Genomic DNA, 20,937 nt, shown 5'->3' with positions numbered 1-20,937 from the left:
AAGTATGAAAAATGGCCATAAGTCACTTTTTCTAGAGCCATTGTAACTTTGAATGGTCACTAAGTGAACTGTTGTAAGTTGAGGACTGCATATACATCAGAGGTGTCAAACTCGATTTCATTGAGGGCCACCTCAGGGTTGTGTTGACTTTGGGGAGCCAGATGGACATGGTTAGGGTGGGCGTGGCCAGCTCGATGTCACTCGTGTCAGGGGCCATTGTTGTGGCCTGAGTGGTCCTCCCCAAGTTCAGTTTTCCCTGGCAGAGGGTTGCAGGAGTCCATCGTAGCCAAAAACAGAGCTTAGGAGGGTTGTGTGCCATTTTCGCTGGCAGAAGCACTGAGGGCTGGTTCCTTCGCTGTTTCCAGGGCAGCCCCATGGGCCAGATCTAAGCACCTTGTGGGCCGGATCTGGCCCCCGGGCCTTGAGTTTGACACCCCTGATGTACATGATTACAGAAGGTTACTTACCAGCCTGTCCAAGCTGGTGCCAGCAGCAGTTGTTGGTCTTTCTTCTGGGTTATAAGGTCGAAAGCGAGGGTTGAAGTTTTCAGGAATGGACCGAGAAGATCTTACGCCTGGAGCTGGTTTAGGCTGGCCACACCCTTGGAAAACCTACAAGAATAATGTTCAGTTACACACAAAAGAACCACTGAAATAAAAAATTCAATATAATTCACTTTCTGACTAGATACTGAAAAACCTAGCCTATGTCACAAAGCTTGAAACATTTGAATCAGTAGATTTTTTTTTAACTTGCTATGCAAAACTTTAGTGGATTTATTTGTTAAAGGTCATCAATCAACTGGTTTACTGTAATTTTAGAAATTTCAGTTAGCATTATCTAAATCTGAACTGCAAGCTCCTATCTGCTGTATCAGATAGGCTTTGGTCAGGGATGGGTTCCTGCCAGCATCGCTACCGGTTCGGCTTGGAAAAAAAATTGCGCACACGCGCTCTGCACGCATGCACATATGCACCTTAAAAGGTCTGCACATGCGTACAGAATTAGAAAAGGAAAAAATACATTTTTCCAATGAAGTTTGTTCTTTGCATGTCCAGAACAGAAAATCAAGATGGCGCTGCCGAACATAGAACCGGTTTTGGTGCGTGTCTGGCCAAGTTATTACCTACTCATCCGAACCGGTAAGAACCTACCTCTGGCCTTGGTTCATGAATGCCATGTTTGAATGGTTCTGGTTTGGTTTTCAATCCACATATAGGCTGAACAATGACTTGCTAATCTCACTAGGAATGGTGCGGTGGCCTAGAGGTAGAGCTCTTACCCCACAATCAGGAGGCTGTGACTTTGATTCTTGGTAGAGGCAGATATCTCTCTCTCTGGGCACACTGAGAATATATCTGCTGAACAAAACTCTGCATTGGCAACAGGAAGGGTATCTGGCCAGTAAATACTCAGCTCCATTCAGTTGCCCAGACGCCACTCCACAAGGGATGATGGCAGTGGTGGGATTCAAATAATTTAACAACTGGTTCTCTGCCGTCATTACCAGGTGGACAGGTGGGGCTCAGTGGTCATGTGACTGGGTGGGCATGACAAACTCAACATCACTCAGGTCGATGGGCACTTCGCCTTTGCTATTACAATGTAATAAGGGTTAAGCAGAAAGGCAGTTTCTGTAAGCAGGGCAATAAAGATTAGGCTAGAAACAACACCAGAATTTTTCCTTCCTGCCTTCCTTACAGGATTAGCCCTGTAAAGTGGGGAAAAAACAAAAGGAGATTTCTTCCAACAACCGATTCTCCAAACTGCTTAGAAAGTTAACAACCGGTTCTCCCGAATAGGTGCGAACTGGCTGAATCCCACCACTGGATTATGGGATTGTTAAATGAAGATGATGACCTGTTACTAGTCTCACTATTCAGCAGATTTGTTCTGGAATTTCACAACTGCCCCATTTTCCATGAAAATGCAATCTTTTTAGCAACAACTGCCTATTTCATAACCAATTTTATAATACTATACAGGAATACAAACTCAGTGATTGAGACCTTTTTTTTTAATGAACATGCTCTGCTTCCTAAATAGAACAGAACTGAGCTAGGAAATATTCAGGATAAAACCAGACAGGCTGCCATTTGTACAAGCCCTACTAATGTTCGGTCAAAAAATGGCATTTACATCAATAAAGGGAAAAAAATCATAATATATGTCCCGAGAGTCACAATACTGTGGAATACAAAATAGGGGCAATAAACAGACTTAGGTTTAAATAAAATAGTGGAGAAAGCTTCCAACTCCAAGTAAATATTAATATTCCATAGACAGAAGGAAGCACATATGATTGATTATGAATGGCTGAGGATTATGACTTATCATAATACCTCCAGTATAGCTTATGATACAGTTAGGTGAGTCTAGGAGACTTGAAATTAGGAAGAAGTTAAGCCAATTGATGCTATTTATCATTAAATCAGAGACTCTACCAAAATGCTACAAATTACAGTTGGCTATATACTGAGATCAGATAGGGCTGGAGATATATGGATCTAGATGAATAATTTCTCCCATTTTTTAAACATGTTTGATATTAAAAGCTGGTGACACTGATGTATATGGGTGACCCTGTCATGATCTTCTCAGACATTTTGCCAAGAAAGTAATTTGTGAGTACATGAAGAAATAAGGCATTTGTGCTCCTAGATCAAATGATACTAATGGAAAAAGTGTTGGCTGAAATAGTGGGAAGCAATAGGAACTTTGTGAGAAAGTGACCAAGTCATTTGAGCTCCATTCAAGATTCTAAAAGAATTGAAGTACAGCCATACATACTAGTTTTCATGGAAGCCAATATTAATAAGCTTAGAGAAATACTAGGTGGGAACTTATGGATACAAATCCTAGGTCAGAAGGCCCAACGATAGCTTCTAAACAGCATGCTTTTTTGGGGTAGCAATAGCAATAACACATAGACTTATATACCGCTTCACAGTGCTTTACGGCGCTCTCTAAGCAGTTTACAGAGTCGCCATATTGTCCCCCAACAATCTGGGTCCTCATTTTACCGCCCTCGGAAGGATGGGAGGCTGAGTCAACCTTGAGTCGGTTAGGATTGAACTGCTGGCAGTCAGCAGAATTAGCCTGCAATACTGCATTCTAGCCACTGTGCCACCACAGCTCTTATAGAGGATATATTCTCACCATGGAGCCTAAATCCTATTGCTAAGGCAAGGTGAACCTCGATCAAGGGTATTTGCAAACAAAATGATGCCTTCCACAGGAAATCAAAAAATAAACTTCCTTGCAAACATTCCATTCAGTGACCTGCATGGCTCCAGTTGGGCTCCTTCCTATATGCCTGGAGACTTTGGCCTCTATGACCATTTATATTTCTCCTGTGACATCTTTTTTCTTCTTCTAAAAATAGAGCTAGTTTAATGTAGTGGTTAATTTTGAATACTGGGAAATGAAGGATGCGAGAGCCAGGGTAACGAACAAGAAGAACCTTTATTAACAGTGGAACTAAGTGACAGCGATTCAAAGGGGTGCGGTGCGCGCCAAGGTATTTATATTAACAGTACAACCAATAGGAACCCGGGACTTGGGCAGCAACTGCTGTCAAGTCCTGGACCAATCAAAGGGTAACTTTCGGCCGGCAACAGCTCCTGCTGCGTCCTGGCCAATCAGGAAGCAGCAGGCTGTTGCTGGCCTCCGAGAAGGTGCTGAATGAACTATAACAAGCTGAGCCTAATTTACATGGCTCATTAATATTTAACAGTTAAGACTCCAGGCTACAAACCAGGAGACAGTGAGTTCTAGTCCAGTCTTAGTAGTGGTGAAATTCAATATTATTTACTACCAGTTCTGTGGGTGTGGCTTGGTGGGCGTGGTTTGGTGGGCGTGGCAGGGGAAGGATGCTGCAAAATCTCCATTCCCACCCCATTCTGGGGCCAACCAGAGGTGGCATTTGCAGGTTCTCTGAACTACTCAAAATTTCCGCTACCAGTTCTCCAGAACCTGTCAGAACCTGCTGGATTTCATCCCTGAGCCTTAGGCATAAAAGCCAAACTGTCCTTGGGCCAGTCTCTCTCTCTCTCTCTCTCTCAGTCCTAGAAAGAAGAAGGCAAGTGAAAACCACTTCCAAAAATGCCTTGCCAAGCACACTATATGGATTAATTCCATCAGTCGTTGAGAATCAAAAACAGACTCAAAGAACAAATGAACACATAAACAAACTTTTCTAGCACTCCTTCCCTTTACTTCCATTCAACATTTCACCCAAGTCTTGGCATTGCATTTTAGGAAGGATAATGACAAATTGGAGACTGTCTGAAGGAGAAAAAGCAGGCTGATACTGGGCCAGTAGGCGGGAAAAAAATCCCATGAAAAACAGATCTCTCTCTCTCTCTCTCTCTCTCTCTCTCTCTCTCTCTCTCTCTCTCTCTCTCTCTCTCTCTCTCTCTCTCTCTCTCTCTCCTCTCTCTCCCTCTCTCTCCCTCTCTCCCTCTCTCTCTCTCTCTCTCTCTCTCACACACACACACACACATTTTCAAATACCTGTAGGGATGTCATAGAGTTGAATCATAATTTGTGATTGTTAAGAATTGCTCAATAGAGGAACAGACTTGAAAAAATATTCTTTGTGATATTTAGTCTAAAGTTGGAAAAGTATCTGTTGAGGATGATTTAGCAATGGATTCGTGGCTCAGGGTCAGGGGTGAAATTCTACCAGTTCACCTGAACCAGTAGTAAAAAAATGCTACCTGTTCAGGCGAACTAGCAGTCAGCTGTGTGATAATCAACTGTGCCGCGCAACTTATATTCGTTAGAAATCACCCGGCACAGCTGATTGTTGCCAGCTGATCATCAGAACTTTTTTCTTTTAACTTTTTAAAGTATATTTTAAAACTACAAGTTCACCCGAAGGGGAAAAATGCATTAAAAAAGTTTTTAAAAAAGTGCTGATGATCAGCTGTGCAACAATCAGCTGTGCCACATGATTTATATTTGCTAGAAAGCAGAATCTAAATCGTGCAGCACAGCTGCCCCCCCCCCCCCCTTTTCGCTGTTCTACTTACCTTTGCAGACTCAGAAAAGGCTTCTTAGTGCCTGCGGTGTACATGTGAAGCAAACCAGTAGCAGACTTCAGAGCATTTCACCCCTGGTCAGGGTGCTAGTTGGTCTATGTGATGACAATACCAACTTTATACTCTGTGATGCTATGAAAGTGATTGCAGTCCTAGAAATGTACATAGACGGTTTTCAAATTATCAAGAAAAAGGAACATGAATGCAACACAGCCTTCTGATTTGCTATCTATTCCAAACATTTAATAGCAAAAATGGATACCTTTCCAGTCACATGCACACTGTTTTCTTGCATGTTCATTATGGCTTCAGAAATTTTGACATCAATGGGATCCATAACTGACTCAATGTTGAATGGTCCCTCTAGTCTGTCAGCTACCAAAAGCATGGCATCTGTTGAAGAACAAATGGGTCGGTCATTAGATAATCAGTAACTGTGGAACTTCACACGTTATGCTTAATCTTGCAATTATCTCAGGACAAAGAAATGAAAACAAGCCGCTCTCTTATTTGCTGCCCAGAATTCAGAGAACGCTTGGACAAACCAAGCAGATTTTTAAACAGGTCCTCATGGTGCAATCTTGGCTCCCAAAATCTGCATTGCTTTAACTACATTTCAGGTGTCTCATCCTAAATGTATTGCAGGTGTATCTGAATTACATTGAAAGTGTGTTTTTCAGCTGGTTGCCTGCTCTTAAAATATAGTTATGGGATGACTGTCTTCAGTGAAGACTCTCAGTCTGCATAACATGTCTGTGTGTGTGTGTGTGTGTGTGTGTGTGTGTGTAGCAGGTGTGTTGCATGTTAAAGTTGGATGGCCCATGGCAGTTGTGAAACTCCATGGATACTCAGCAAACAACAAGATTGCCTGTCCCACTGAGTCTCACTTTTCACTTCTCTTCTGAGTCACCACTGTTGTGATCATGTGGATGAACAGGAGGGTTAATTTCTTATGCAATTATTCCCTCTACATCCCCCCTCCATCCTTTGTTAACCTCACTTGAGAGAAATGAGAATAAATTTCCTTTTCCCATCCAATAAGTGCACCTATTCAAAGGAGTGCTTCTCCATTGCTATTCAGGACAAATGATTTTGACAAACAGCCACTTTGATCAAAACAACCAGGGATGGAGGATAAGTGCCTGGCTTTAGGCAGATAAGAAAAGCCAATAATCAATCTTTTTTTCTGTGTGTAGCCCCAAATTCCATAACTTTGTACACTATGCCCCAACGTAAAAATTCCTGATATATAGGAAAGCTCCAGCTAAGGAATAAGAAGCCGCTTAAAAGTTTTCTCCCCTAAAGCCATCTGCTGTCATCGGTACATTAGAAAAAAAAAAAAGACAACTGAGAGTTGACAAACTGAATTAATTAAGAATGCACGTTCTACTTTCTCATGCAGCAAAGACAAAAGATTCTTTTGTCATGACACCTGAAACAGATAATTTGCTAAATAATTCATTCATAGATTTATCCATCATACAAATGAAGCCTGATAGAAACGAACCCTTGGTGGATAAGTCTAGAGTTTTGCACAAGACACTGAAAACTTCAACTTGACATAGCAGGATCTTGTAATTAAAGCAGCTGTTCTCTTCAACCCCAAGGACTCCATTTCCTTGCAATACAAAATGGGATAAATATTGGATTCTTGCCAGGATGTACAGGTACAAGCCAAGTTTGATGCTTTGGGCTTTTTACAAAATGCAGCTTGATGTGGGAAGATACATTTTATGATACCACTGGGGCTACATAAGCTCATTTGTCTAATTACACACCATTCTCTGGGTGTGTAATACGAGGATGATGATGTACCCACACTGTCCTTGTTACAGTATGCCTCTGACAATCTGTACCACTGCCAGCTTATCCATCAACTTACTTGGTATTCTGGACCTTACAAGCGTTCCTTTACCCCAGCACAGAATTATTTTGCACCCCCTGGAACAGACTGAATGATAAATTCTGGGTCAAAGACTTTGTTAGCTAATCAGTCTTTTCAAACAATTTGCAGACATCTGAGGGCTCAGAACTAGATTTAGCATGACTACGTGCACGCTGCCTTTAAAAAAGCAATCATAATTTAAAAGCAAAGATTTTGTTTAAATTTCTTTCTTGTATCTTTGCATAAAACAGTTTGACTGGCATTAGTGTTTTTGTAGCTGAGGGGTCTTTGGTGTACTTTATTGTACTTTGGGGTACAAACACTTGGTTTTCTTGCAGACATTTCATTATCCAAGCTAGGTAACATCATCAATGATAGGGTAAGCTCCCCTCGCACATACGTGTTAGTCGTTCCCGACCCTAGGGGGCAGTGCTCATCTCTGTTTCAAGCCGAAGAGCCAGCGCTGTCCGAAGACATCTCCGTGGTCACATCTCCGGCATGACTAAGCGCCAAAGGTGCATGGAACGCTGTGGTTCCTATTTCTCTACTTGCATTTTTATATGCTTTTGAATTGCTAGGTTGGCAGAAGCTGGGACAAGTAACAGGAGCTCACTCCATTATGCAGTGCTAGGGATTCGAACCACCGAACTGCCGACCTTCCTGATTGACAAGCTCAGCATCTTAGCCACTGAGCCACCGCATCCCTTGCTAGTGTAGGTAATGTATCATTTTTTTCCTGTGTTCCCCAACCCTGCTTTTTCTAGTGTAGTTTTCATTACCAATAGGTCATTAAATAATATGTCTTCTTTTAAAAGTACACAGGCAATGCCTCGCAACAGTACTGATAATATCCAGGGAGGATAAGAGAAATTCCAGTGAACAGGCATAGTCACTAGCACGCCTGTCATCTTGCGGTCTGTTTGGATTAGTAAATAGAAATTTAAAAAAAAAACATGATTTCTTAAACTTTTATTCAGCGATTAGTGGCTTCTGGATTTCTAGAACCTTTGACTAGCACAGAGATGTAAGAAAATCAACTCTATATAGGGTTCATTTGTTTATCTAGCCAGCTATTTTGCTTCACTTATTCCAGTGAAGCTACAAAGAAAAGACACCTTCCTCCTTTCCACTCTTGTCTTCAGAACATTTTTGATAAATTAACTTGAAGCAGAGATGTTCTCAAGTTGTCCTAGTTTTCATCTCTGTTGACCTGATATTTGAAGTTTGGTGTTGCTTTCGTTATTTCACTGCTGGGGAATCAATCACTGTTTCTAGATCCTTCACACCAGTGGTGGGTTCTGGGCGGTACGGCCCGGTACGACTGTACCGGTGGTAGCTGGGAGCAGCGGTCACAGTACCGGTACGATGGCTCGTTTGGCCCACCCACCCACCCACCCGCGTTCCTTACCTGTTTTTGAAGCAACTGGCCCAATTGCGCATGCACCGCACAGCGTGCGGTGCCTGAGCAACCTCCGACGAGTATCTGGGTGTCGCAGGGTGGTAGTGTGCACATGCGTTCACAGTGCGCGTGCCCAACGAGGACGCCTGGCCCTGTGCGCAGCATACCAGTTGCGACGGGAGCCGGAACCCACCACTGGTTCATGCCACTATGCAATCTTCAGTGAGGTCTTGACCATAATTCAGTAAATCGTTCTACACAGTAAATAATCTAAACTGAATCACACTGACATCTTAGATAAGCTCAGTGAAATCTTATGAGATCTTGCACAAGATAGTCAAGATACTAAAGCACTGAAATAAGATTTGTAATCCAATGAAACTTCAGTGATTTTACATATGTTTTCTACTATTTATTTTTTTATTGTGTCCATAAATGAGTTTTGGAGTGGAATTCTGATTCTTTTTTTTAAAGTTTTTTTTTAAAAATATGAACATTTAATCCTTCCTTAAACAGTGTGTCATCTGGGTACAAATATCTCTGTCTAATAACCATCAAAATTTACAACATCATTTACGTTGATATTAATTATCTAATCCTAAAATTATAGTAAACAGTTGCACATAATGAACCTGTCCTCTTAAGGTATCTCTGAGAAAAATGTAATAACAATATTAAACATCATCATCATCATCAGAGTAACAATTATCATATTGTTTATATCTCTATCTTAACATATTTTCCACTCCTCTTTAATCTCCTTTTATTTCCAACTTCCATTTTTAATTCTCTAACCATTGATAAAATAATTCCCATATCACATAATATTCAGTTTGTTCTTTCTCCTTAATTTCCAGCGTTAATCTGTTCATTTCTGCATATTCTAATATTTTCCTATTTGATCCTGATATAGACAGGATAATGGCTTGGAACATCTTCTAACATCAGCTAGTCATTACTCGAGTAAAAACACTGTCCTCATTAATATTATTTCAGCACAATGGATGACTTTAGAAGGTGCTGTATGTTTGCAGCTAACCTTGATATCTAACCCTGGCAGCATCTTTTTGTATGTGATTGTGTGACTCCATGTTTCCTTCAAGTCATCCTCAGCTCATGAATGACAGGGGAATATAACATCCTTAGCCCTACTGGTGTTAGCATAATGTTTTCTCCTTTAAGCTAAAAGCAGTCAATGGCAGCTAAAAGCTAGGGTAAAAACTACCAACCTTTGCCACCCTTATATCAGAAGTGACGTTAGATGACCAATAGTAAGTAGGACTAGTGAGGTGCCAATTGGCTATTTCTGGGAAATGTGGGCATCTCCTTTCTCCTCCAGGCTCTGACTGGCCATCATTTTGCTGCTATGTTCTCAAAGAGCAATGCGATGCCAAGATTGGAAATGCTTAGTTGGCAATACTGTAAGTCTATAGTGATGCCGGTTTCATGCTAAACTATATGAGGAATGACAGAAACAGCTCCCATCTCAGAGCAAGGAGGATTCTGTTGGCTATTTGAAGAAAAGAAAAGAAGGGAAAGGAAATAGTTCCAAGTCCGCTTGCCACGCTACTCTCTTTCACAGCTGAAGGCAGAAAGGCACAAGGAAAATCCTAGAGATGACATTCACAGCTCTCCAAATGTGATGCATTGATTTGCTAACCTTCTGTTCTGTAGATTACTCCCACACAATTATAACTTACTAGCTGGATATTCGTGCTTCATGACAAAACTATGTGATTGGGCAATGCAGGAGAAATCCAGTTCACTCCGGTTCAATCCTTTGGCTCAGTAGTGGTTGGTGATTGAAACACATTAGGGAATATCGCTCCTGCCGCCTTGAGTCCAGAAGCAGTTCCATAGGTGGAAAGCATAGATATTTTGATGAGGTACTGATGTTTAGAACTGTACTAAGCCCCAGATTGCTCCTGAGTGAAGGAGTGGAATATCTGGAGTTTGAACTGAGGCAACAGAATATGAGGCAAGCAGCAGTTGCAACAGAGTTCTTTTTAGGTGAGGAGGGGGAGTAGAGCTCCTTAGCATCAGAGCATGTTAATTGCTGTATAAGAAATGCTAATGATCTGATGGTCATTTCGAAAAACCCTTTCTTAGTGAGCTCCTAGAAGCCAAAAGGAACATACGTGCCAAATTTCAAGTTTGTAGGCTTTAGGTTTATAGGGAATTTGTCAGGTTGGGTGAATGACATTTCATATATATGAATCATATATATATATATATATATATATATATATATATATATATATATATATATATATATATATATATATATATATATATATATATATATATATATATATATATATATATATATATATATATATATATATATATATATGATTTTTTACAACCCCTGGTAAGCCCCAATTATGGGAGGAAGCTAACTGCTTCCATCATCTGTCCTTCGGCTCGTCACAAGAGTCCATCACGACAGAAACCCAATATTTTTACTGTTGCCTTTGTTATATTTGTGGTTTTTTTATTTATTTATTTATTTATCAGCACAAATAAAAAAACCATATATATATATATATATATATATATATATATATATATATATATATATATATATATATATATATATATATATATATATATATATATATATAGTGTGTATGTATATATATGTGTGTGTAGAGTGTGTGTATATATAAAAGATCTTTAAACAAGACAGTATTAAACTTTTTTTTATTTTTTGCAAAGCTGTGTTTAGATTTCTTCAGCACAATAATGTATGTGTTACCCTTTTGTTTTGTAAAATATTTACATCATATTGGTCTCAAAAGAAGCTTTTTCTTTCTTTCTTGATTAGCTTGAGCAAAAATCTATCTTGGCTCTTTTTCTGAGTCCCTCATGTATGGCAAGACAGACTGGTATCTTTCAGGCAAATTAGAAAATTAATAAAAGCAAATTAATATTTGTTCTGGCCCAAATCCAAACTGAACTCCCATGTGAAAGCGTTAGGCATATGCTTAACTTGACAAGTGAAATTAATAAGATGTGGGCTGTAACCCTATGCACCATTACTTGGGAGAAACTGTAATTGATCTCAGCAGGATTTTTTAAATAGATTTTCATCTGCTTGTTTTGTTAAAATTATGTTCACCTTTGGCCATAACTAGCTATACCTTACGGGTTTAAAGGTGATTGCAAACACGGCACTGTTTCACAATATTTTTTATCTGCAGTGATATTTCGGATGGAATGTAACAAGAACTAATAATTTAATGAAATTGCTCTAATGATGGCCTTCTGCAAAATGTTTTAGAGAAAGGTAACACCTGAATTAAATTGATTCATGGGAAGTCATTTCTAATAAATATAATGTTACCCTTGTCTGAATGATATTAAAAAAATGCTACTTTTAAAACAAACTTTTAGCTTCCATTTTTTTTGTTTGAAAAAGTAATATATGAACATTTTGCTTACTGAACCATTCAACATTTTATTTTTATCTTACAGGAATCTAAGTTGTTAACGGGACTGCGCATCCCTTTTTTAAAAGGGCATATTGTTTACATATAAAAGCCAAGATAGATTTCTGCTCAAAAGATAATCAAGAAAGAAAGAAAAAGCTTCTTTTGAGACCAATAAGGTGTAAACATTTATAGCAGACCATTATTCACAGGAAATGGCTGCTGCACAGCTGCCTTTAGATCAAGGATCCCCCAAACCTCCTGGGCCATGGCCCAACACCAGGCCATGGCCCATTGGGAACCTGGCCACACAAGTGGTGGGCACGAGCATGCAAAGTTACATTTGAGCAAGTGAGGCATACGAAACCATCCCCTCTCCTCCCCCCCCCCATCATGGCTGCCGGTCTGCAGAGCCAGAAAGATTAGGGATCACTGCTTTAGAGCGGGGTCCCCAATCTGTGGGCCATGTGAGTGAGCTCTACTCACACAAGCATTGCCACAGGTACTCATGGCCTCACTTGTGTGAGCGTCATCGTTTGTGTGAGCCTTGATGCCGGAGCATGAGGCGCTACTGATGTGAACCTTGATGCAGGGTTCAAGGCCTCACTCACGTGAGCATCGTCGTGGTTGTTGTGGGTGCTTGGACACGTGCACATCTACACACACATGTACTTATCCCTCCTGCAAAATCATCCCCTCATTCCCTCCCCTCCCCCTCACTCTGGGATGCCAATTCGGAAAGGTTGGAGAACTCTGGTTTAGACCATGCCATCCTAAATGGTGTCAGACTTGTTATTTGTTTAATGCCCCCCACAATCATTCCTGCCCTGAAGTTCAACCAGGATTGTAAATGCCCAGAGTTTATATTCACAGCGGTGTCACCAAAGGCACGAAAGTCATGTCAGTTGCCCAACTAAAGTCAGCAGGGATGCATATCAGGCAGCAACAATATCTATCTATCTATCTATCTATCTATCTATCTATCTATCTATCTATCTATCTATCTATCTATCTATCTATCTATCATCTATCTATCTATCTATCTATCTATCTATCTATCTATCTATCTATCTATCTATCTAGGTAGAAAATATAAAATGATTGATGACACAGTGGTTGGATGGCACTCAACATGCTACTGAGGAAGAGTTGAGGGTCTTTCAGAATATTAGTTGTGTTTATAATGTAGCTAGACATTGGAATGTTTGGTTGTTGATATTACCACACAGCAGAAGTGGGTTCCTACCAGTTCGGACTGGTTCAGCTGAGTAGGTAGTAACTTGGCCTGCCATGCCTCTGAACTGGTTCTATCGTCGGTGCCACCACCTTGATTTTTGGTTCTGTGCATGCACAGAACAATATTCATTGCAAAAATGTAATTCCCCCCTTTCTAACATTGTGCGCACGCACAGACCTTTTAAAGTGCAAATGCGCCCACACATATTTTTTGCATGCTGAACTGGCAGTAATGCCAGCAGCAACCCACCCTTGCCACACAGGAAAGGAAAACCTAAAGCTGTGAAGATAGAATTACCGATAAAGGAGAATATTTGTAGCTCAGGGTTGAAATGAGGGTTCGGTCCCTGGTGCTCTCTGAACTTATTTTTTTTTTAAATTAATGCATAAGTTTTATTACCTAAACTAGATAACATTATCAGTGCTAGTGCTTGCCCTGTTGGTGTTAATGGGAGTGGTCTCGACGGGTAATGAAATGTCTGGATAAAACCACCAAAACCACCAAAGGCAAATTCACAATGGAAATATGGAGTGTTAGAAGTTGAACATGAGACGATTCAACAGAGTGGAAGATGAAATCAATCAATCACTCAATCACCCATTGACTTCTAGGCATCAGCAAATTGAAATGGACTAGAATTGGTCACCTTTAGTCAGAACATCAAACTCAGGACATCAAAAACAAAGAAGGAATTGCATGTTCATCGTTAGGAATGGTATAACAATAATAGCACTTAGCTGTAATGCTGTAATGATGGACAAATAAATAAAATTCTTTTAGAAATAATAAGAAACTGCCATGAAACCTAAACCACGGCCTCTCATTACTGAAATAGAACTGGAAATCTGTTCCAAGAGATTATAAGATGCCATTTGACAAAGTAGTAGTGTCTGAGCTGCCATCATATGCTGAGGATAGTATTTACTAGCTGCCAGTCTGTCATGGACTATGGCGGGAGGAAGCTGGATGGGAAGGAGCAACAATGATTGCTCATTGTACCTTCCAGACACAACAAGTCAAGGTCAAATGATTGAGAATGGAATGTAATGGCTAATGGCTCACTGACTAGCTGCTGAGGAAGAGACATTTCCCAAAACCATTTATTCAAAGTTAATTGGACAATATGAGATTTGCAAAGGGGAGGTACTGGAGAGGAACTGGGAAATTTGACATGTGAATACTTAGTTCTGGCTTTGCTATACTGTAATCCATTTGGCTTTTAGTAATACCATAGCTTTCACCCAGTGGTGGGTTTCAAATTTTTTTAGAACCTCTTCTGTAGGTGTGGCCTGCTTTGTGGGAGTGGCTTGCCAGTCATGTGACTTGGTGGGAGTGGCTTGCCAGTCATGTGACCGGGTGGACATGGCCAACTTGTAAAATGTGGTGAAACTCACTTAACAATGCTCTTGCTTAGCAACCAAAATGTTGGCTCAGAAACTCTGGCATTTGAAGCATGCAAGTCTTAAAGCTGTCAAGTTACAAGACCCTTGCACCCCTAACCCTTTAGAAAAAAAACCACCAGGGGTGTTCAAACTTGACAGCTTTAAGACTTGTGGACTTCAACTCCCAGAATTCCTCCTCTCGCTCTTCATTTTGATGATGTGTGGATGGGGGGGGGGGAGGGATCTGGAACCGGTTCTAAATGGCACTGTAGATTTGTGGAACCTCTTCTATAGAAGAGGTTAGAACTGGCAGGAACCCATCCCTGCTTTCACTATAAATGGAGTCAAGGTTCTTTCTTTGCTAAGGAACCAAGTCAAGGCAGGTCTGAAGCCCCACCCCCCACCCCCGAATCTAGAAACCAAAAATCAAATACAAATGACAGGGTTGCTTTGGCATACTAATACTTTATGCTACTATCACTTTGCTTTTAGGTCTTTAAATGTCTTATTTTAGAGAAAGGAAGGGGTTTAAGATGAATATTAATGCTATATAACCATTTTTTTAAAAAATCTCAGATATAATCTCTGAATGATTTCAACACACAGACACACAGACACAGGGCAAAATCAACTTAACTTTGCTACTGATTTGCAAATGTGAGTGCCCCTTCAGTGCATGTGCAGGACCTCCCACGCATGTACAGAGCATCAAAAACAGGATGTGATGATGTCTGGGTGAGTGGGCAGAATCTCTTGCCACCGCTGCTACTGATGCTCCCGAACCAGATAGAACCGGCTGAATTTCACCACTGACACGCACACACACGCACATGCGCGCACACACACAATTATAGACAGGAGTAAAGGAATAAAATATGGCAGAGATGACAAAAAGTTCCTTCACTACCGGAAGCTGCCAAAATACTAATTGAATGCCGTCCCTACTTTGCTTTTATCTTCCTAGTCCTTAAGCATAGTTAGTGCCTCTAATTCTCCACCTACAGAACAATATCTTTTACATTTATATGAACCTGACCATAATCCAGCAATGGCTGAATGTTTGTAAAACATTTATTTTTAAATGTACCACAAAACGTTTTGTTGTTTTTGCTGCAAAAGACTAACACGCTGAGTTTCAAACATAGCTTTCTCATATATGTAAGGGATATCCTTTTTTCCCCTCACATTTTTTTTGTTGCCAAACTGATTAATGATGTGGTTATATCGATCCTTTAATATTATAGTATGCATTTGCACTTCTAATTAAGTTTGCATAATAAATACAAATAAATTTCAAAAGTAAGATGTGAAATCTATTTGAAAGTGATTAACCCAAAATCAGCAAAAATATCACGTTCCCACATTGGTTTGAAAAGAGTAATGAATTCCAATTTAGTATAGCAGTCAATTACCCAGTTCCTCATTTACTGGTTTAATTATATATGAAATCTGTTGGTGGATGAAAATACATGGGCATAATATAAAAAGACAATAACAACTCATTTTATTTGTTTTAAAAATTGTCTTTTATGTAGGCTTCATCCCTGATGAGTTCATGTCATTTTCTTGGCTACAGCATAGATATGGGGCATCACTGCTTTTTTCTGGGATGTTTATCAATCTCCCAACCTAACCTGATGGCCAGATTCTTTTGCATACAACATTCCCAGTGGTGGCTTTTCAAAAATGCTGCTTCTCCACAGAGATGGTTTTGGGGAGACATCTTTGGCCCAAAAATGCTTTTTGCGTGTGGATTTTTGACTGGAGAATGATCAGTGCTAATAGCCTCTGTTGCTTTTATCCATGCCAATGCGGAGATCAATGCCAATTTCTTTTAACAGCTATACGTGCACCCACCGAAATTAATTAGAAAAAAGGAGCAATTACATTACAGCAGAATGGAAGATAATATTACAAGGAAATGAAATCCAATATTAAAAGAAAGCCATGACAAATTAATAACAGAGAAGAAAGCAAAACATTTACTCCTATCAAGGAATACCGTATTTTTCCGAGTATAAGATGCACCAAATTTTTGCACTCTGCAAACCTCCCCAAAACGGCCCATTTTTCACATCGTTTTTGTATCTTTCAGTAGATATCCCACTTGCAGAAATCATATCCATCTCAACTTTTTTCCTAAAATTTTACCGACTTCAAATAATCCTCCATCATAAGCCAATGTTCTAAGAACACTTTTTATTCTTCTTGCTTCTTTTATTGTTTCACAAGAGGGTTTTTTTTCTGCTTCTTTTTGGGTTGAAAAGAGCTTTACAGGATTTTTCTCCCAGGTATAATATCACTCTTATTTTGGTATGAATTTTCAATGTTTTCTTCAAGATCATTTGTACCGCAAACATTTTATGCACAAATCTGTGTTCCCATGATCTAGTTATTTGTGGCTACCTTTCACAATAATTTACTTAGTTTGTGAGTTCACACAACATGCTGAATCACAAACTACCCATGGGAGTTGATGGTTTGTACACCATATTGCAGTAAATTGTAATTGTACTGTGCACAAACACAGCCTCAACACTTCAGACCCAATCCCTGAACCTTTCAAGTATATCTGAGAAAGCGTCCTGAAAAAGACCCCTGCAGTGCTTTAGATAATCAGCAGGCAACTGACATATTTTGCTAAGAACTGACTTTCTTTAACTCCAGCATTCTTGAACAGTAAAATAAAACATTTGAAGTCTCATGGCAGCACATCCACCTTGTGAAAATGTACATAGGTAAAGGTAAAGATTCCCCTTACACATATATGCTAGTCGTTCTTGACTTTAGGGGGCAGTGCTCACCTCCGTTTCAAAGCCGAAGAGCCAGCACTGACCGAAAATGTCTCCGTGGTCATGTGGCCAGAATGACTAAATGCCAAAAATGCACGGAATGCCTTCCTGTGCTAGGAATGCCTAGCAAGCAGCCCCAGGGCTGTTGTCCAGCCATTTTATATGCACATCCAATGACGTAAAGTTTACCATCACTCTGAGTAAGTGTGATCCAGAAGCTTTCACCAATCTCCTTTTCCAGAACATGGAGCAATAGAGAACAGGTAAAAAAGAGAGGTTAAAAAAAAACAGGTTAAAAAGTATGAGATGTGTTGGCTCTGAGGCTAAGACGCTGAGCTTGTCAATCAGAAAGGTTGGCAGTTCGGCGGTTCGAATCCCTAGTGCCACGTAACTGAGTGAGCTCTCATTACTTGTCTCAGCTTCTGCCAACCTAGCAGTTTGAAAGTATGTAAAAATGCAAGTACAAAAAATAGAAACCACCTTTGGTGGGAAGGTAACAGTGTTCTGTGCACCGTCGATGTTTAGTTATGCTGGCCACATGACCACGGAGACATCTTTGAACAGGGCTGGCTCTTTGACTTTGAAATGGAGATGAGCACCGCCCCCTAGAGTTGGGAATGACTAGCACATATATGCGAGGGGAATCTTTACCTTAACTAAAAAAGAGAATCTGTTGAATTGTCTTCTGCATGACACCTTGCTGCTAAATCTCTCTTTAATCTTTTGATCCACATGTATTGTGCGGAATGAGACAAACCCTAGTTTAAAATATTGTTGAACATTTATATTTCATCAGCATCTCACTCGGATTTTCCTTCAGATTTGGTGGTGAAGTTGTTTTCTAAAGGTAGGGAAATGAGAAGGTTGCCAGATATTTCCTAGAAATATTTGAAATAGCTTTCATGATTGTCTAATTCTCAACTCCACTTCAGTTTGGAAAAAAGTAGTTAAAGGAGGCGGTTTAGAATAATAAATATGCAGAAAAAGATAACGGAGATCATACACTGTGGTAGGATGGAAATTAGGGAAAGATCCAGGCCAGGCATCGGCAACCTAAAACACTCAAAGAGCCATAAAGGTCGTAACTGGGACCCTCCCCACCATTCAATTCTGGAACTGACCCAAAGTGTGGTGTTTCCTCCACCATAGAGTCTCCTCCTAGCGTGGCATCCTGTTTCCTCTACCTGTTTTAACTGAAAACCCTATCAATTGTGGAGCTGACCAGAAAACTTGCCTCTTACCATAGAGTCTCCTCCTGGCACGCGTGACCCTCCCCCCCCAAACGGAAGCTCCTCTCAAAATTGTGGTGCCAACCGGCGACAGGGAACTACAGCAGAGGGATGAAAGAGCCACATGTGGCTCCAGAGCTATGGATTGCTGACCGCCAGTTCAGGCCATCCATCCCCCCTTAGTGAAAAGGAACAGCTGGAAGCATCACTGGGTTTGCTATCTCTGAAGTTGGTGCATCCCAGATTGTGGGCTTCAACTTGCTCTCCCAACCTGGCCGTGTGGGCTGAGGGATGAACCCCAGGGGTACAAGGAGGGCTCAGCTATGCAGTGCAGTCTTTAAGAAGCAGGTTCACTTCCTGGTCTCAAGGGGCTGCTATTTTTTACAGCTTAATTAGAGCCAATGGTTGAATTCCTGATGTGACCTGAAAAGTTCTATTTCTTTTTATTTATAAGCTATGTGGATATATTTTTTCACTTCCTTACGCATTTAGCCTCTTGAGCCAGTGAACATATATTGAGCAAACCTGAGATTTTACAGACATAATGAATAAATTTGACATTTTTCAGACTTTGGGATTTTTTTTTAAAATTAAAAATCAAGTTCTTTCTAATCTTATTATGAAGGACTGTGAGGACTGTAATAAGTCTTTGAAAGCCAATCTGTACTGATCCAATTTATTTGCTACTAGCTGATAACTCGGCGTTGCCCGGGTATTATTTATCCCTTCCATGAATGTCGCTGCAATTTCTAATGTTGGATTTTCCCCCTTACTAGAGGGAGCCCCCTTGTGCAGTACTATGAAGCATCACCATGGCAACTCCACAGCACTATACAGTAGAAGCCACTGTAAGGCAGTACGGTAGAATCCATTTTAAGGCACAACAGGCTGTATCTTAACAGAACACCTCCCCTGCCCCGAGGGGTGTTAGGGGTGTCTTACCCCACAGTATTTGTTTCCAGAGAGTAAGTCATCTGTGTACCAAGTTTGGTTGAAATTTCTCAAGGCATTCCAGAGTTATGCTGGAACACACACACACACACACACACACACACACACACACACACACACACAAATACACACACACACGATAATTAGCTACATGGAGAGGAAATGCCATGGAGATGTTCAAAGTGTGGAACCTGCCAAAGAAAAGACCACAACCCTAATTTAGAGCCACCAACAGGAAGAGAAATGCAAGCAGAACCAAAAAGTCAGGAGCCCCCATCTGGATGGGCAAATTTGACTATTATGTTTTATTCAATAGCAAATTCTTTCCATCTTTCTTTAAAGAATGTTGGCAAATTCTTTTAAGCCACAATAAATTCTTAAGATCTCTGCTGGACCATAGCATCCATTTCTTCTTTTAAGGAAGGACGATGAACTGTGAAAATAAGACTTTTCTTGTAAGTCCCACACCATTAACATGGACAGGGTACTGGTCAGTCAGGATTCTTTAACAAAAGACCGTTCTGTGGCAGGTTAAGGGTTCTTGTGGGGGAGCTCAGTGATAAAATTGATTTTTTAAAAGAAGTATTTGCTGGTCATTGAAAATGAAATGAAAATCAGCAGAGGCTTATTTTTGACAGTAAGAATTGAGCATGCATAGCGTGAATGTATCAACTACATAAGCGAATAAAAGAGTGGAAATACATTAAAGAGTGGGTTCCCACTCTTATGCATGGCACTGAATGCATCTGAGAGAGGCAGAGTTCAGTGAAAGTCCATTCTGTTTTACCCATCGTCCTTAGTATGCCAAGATCTCCGGTTCTTTCTTTTTTTTTCCTCAAAAAAATTCCATTTAAAATATCATCTATTTTCATCTGCAACTTTCTCAACATATGGAGGGGTTTTTTTTCTCCCACAATTGCCTATACTGAAAGCACAGGAAATGCTAATGCAAATTTCCCTCAAGTCATTTTAACATAGATCGCCTGATTTCAGTTCTTTGTTATGCAAATGCGGAAAAAACATTATCTCTTGTAAACATCTTTCAAAAACTCATGTTCTTTTTCAAGTTTTGAGCAAGTAGGTCTGTGTCTTTTTGACAGGAGTAAGAAGGCTGTTATCAGCGCTTATCATCTAGTCATAATCTGCATATACCCTTCTCCCCCCCCCCCAGTCCACTTCTGGGTGGGTGGAAAGGCGAATGCAATAGCCTTTTATGCACAATTAGGATGCAAAATAGCAGACTCATCACTCAGGAAGATGGCAGGCAGTGTCAACTTGCATGGATTCTTTCTGTTCAGTAGAATCTTACGGTTGCAGTTAGTCAGCCATCCCATAGATGGAATAAAGCTGGATATGGAGGGCAGGCAAGATCAAGAAATGGGTAAAATAAAGATTTCATTCTTTATTGTTGTAGTATAGAGCAACTGACCCTTGAATGTGTGTCAAGAGTTTTTCTCTATTCCATCTTGTATCAAACTGTAGGAAGTTATCACCCAGTCCCAGAAAAATGAAATATCCTAGGAAATATTGAAAAGGCAGTATATGTCTCTGGATGTGAAAAGAAAGAAACATGTTTTAAAAGACAG

At 40.3% G+C, this 20,937-nt stretch overlaps 1 protein-coding gene across 2 annotated transcripts in view; it reads right to left on the bottom strand.

Annotated features, from left to right (window-relative positions):
- Window positions 1-20,937, bottom strand: part of GPC6 (glypican 6) — a 905,632-nt gene that overhangs the window by 72,949 nt on the left and 811,746 nt on the right. For both annotated transcript variants that reach the window (XM_087726482.1, XM_087726483.1), the window contains exons 5-6: window positions 5,308-5,438; window positions 468-611 (exon numbers count right to left, since the gene is read on the bottom strand). In XM_087726482.1, coding sequence (XP_087582608.1) covers window positions 468-611; window positions 5,308-5,438 — 275 coding nt within the window. The remainder of the gene's footprint in view (window positions 1-467; window positions 612-5,307; window positions 5,439-20,937) is intronic.

Source organism: Thamnophis sirtalis, unplaced genomic scaffold, assembly GCF_051295495.1.
Source record: "Thamnophis sirtalis isolate CommonGarterSnake01/CBP01778 unplaced genomic scaffold, rThaSir2_p1.2 scaffold_12, whole genome shotgun sequence".
Classification (NCBI taxonomy): domain Eukaryota; kingdom Metazoa; phylum Chordata; class Lepidosauria; order Squamata; family Natricidae; genus Thamnophis; species Thamnophis sirtalis.
The sequence above is the reverse complement of the archived record's forward strand: the minus strand, read 5'-3'. Positions and strand labels throughout refer to the sequence as shown.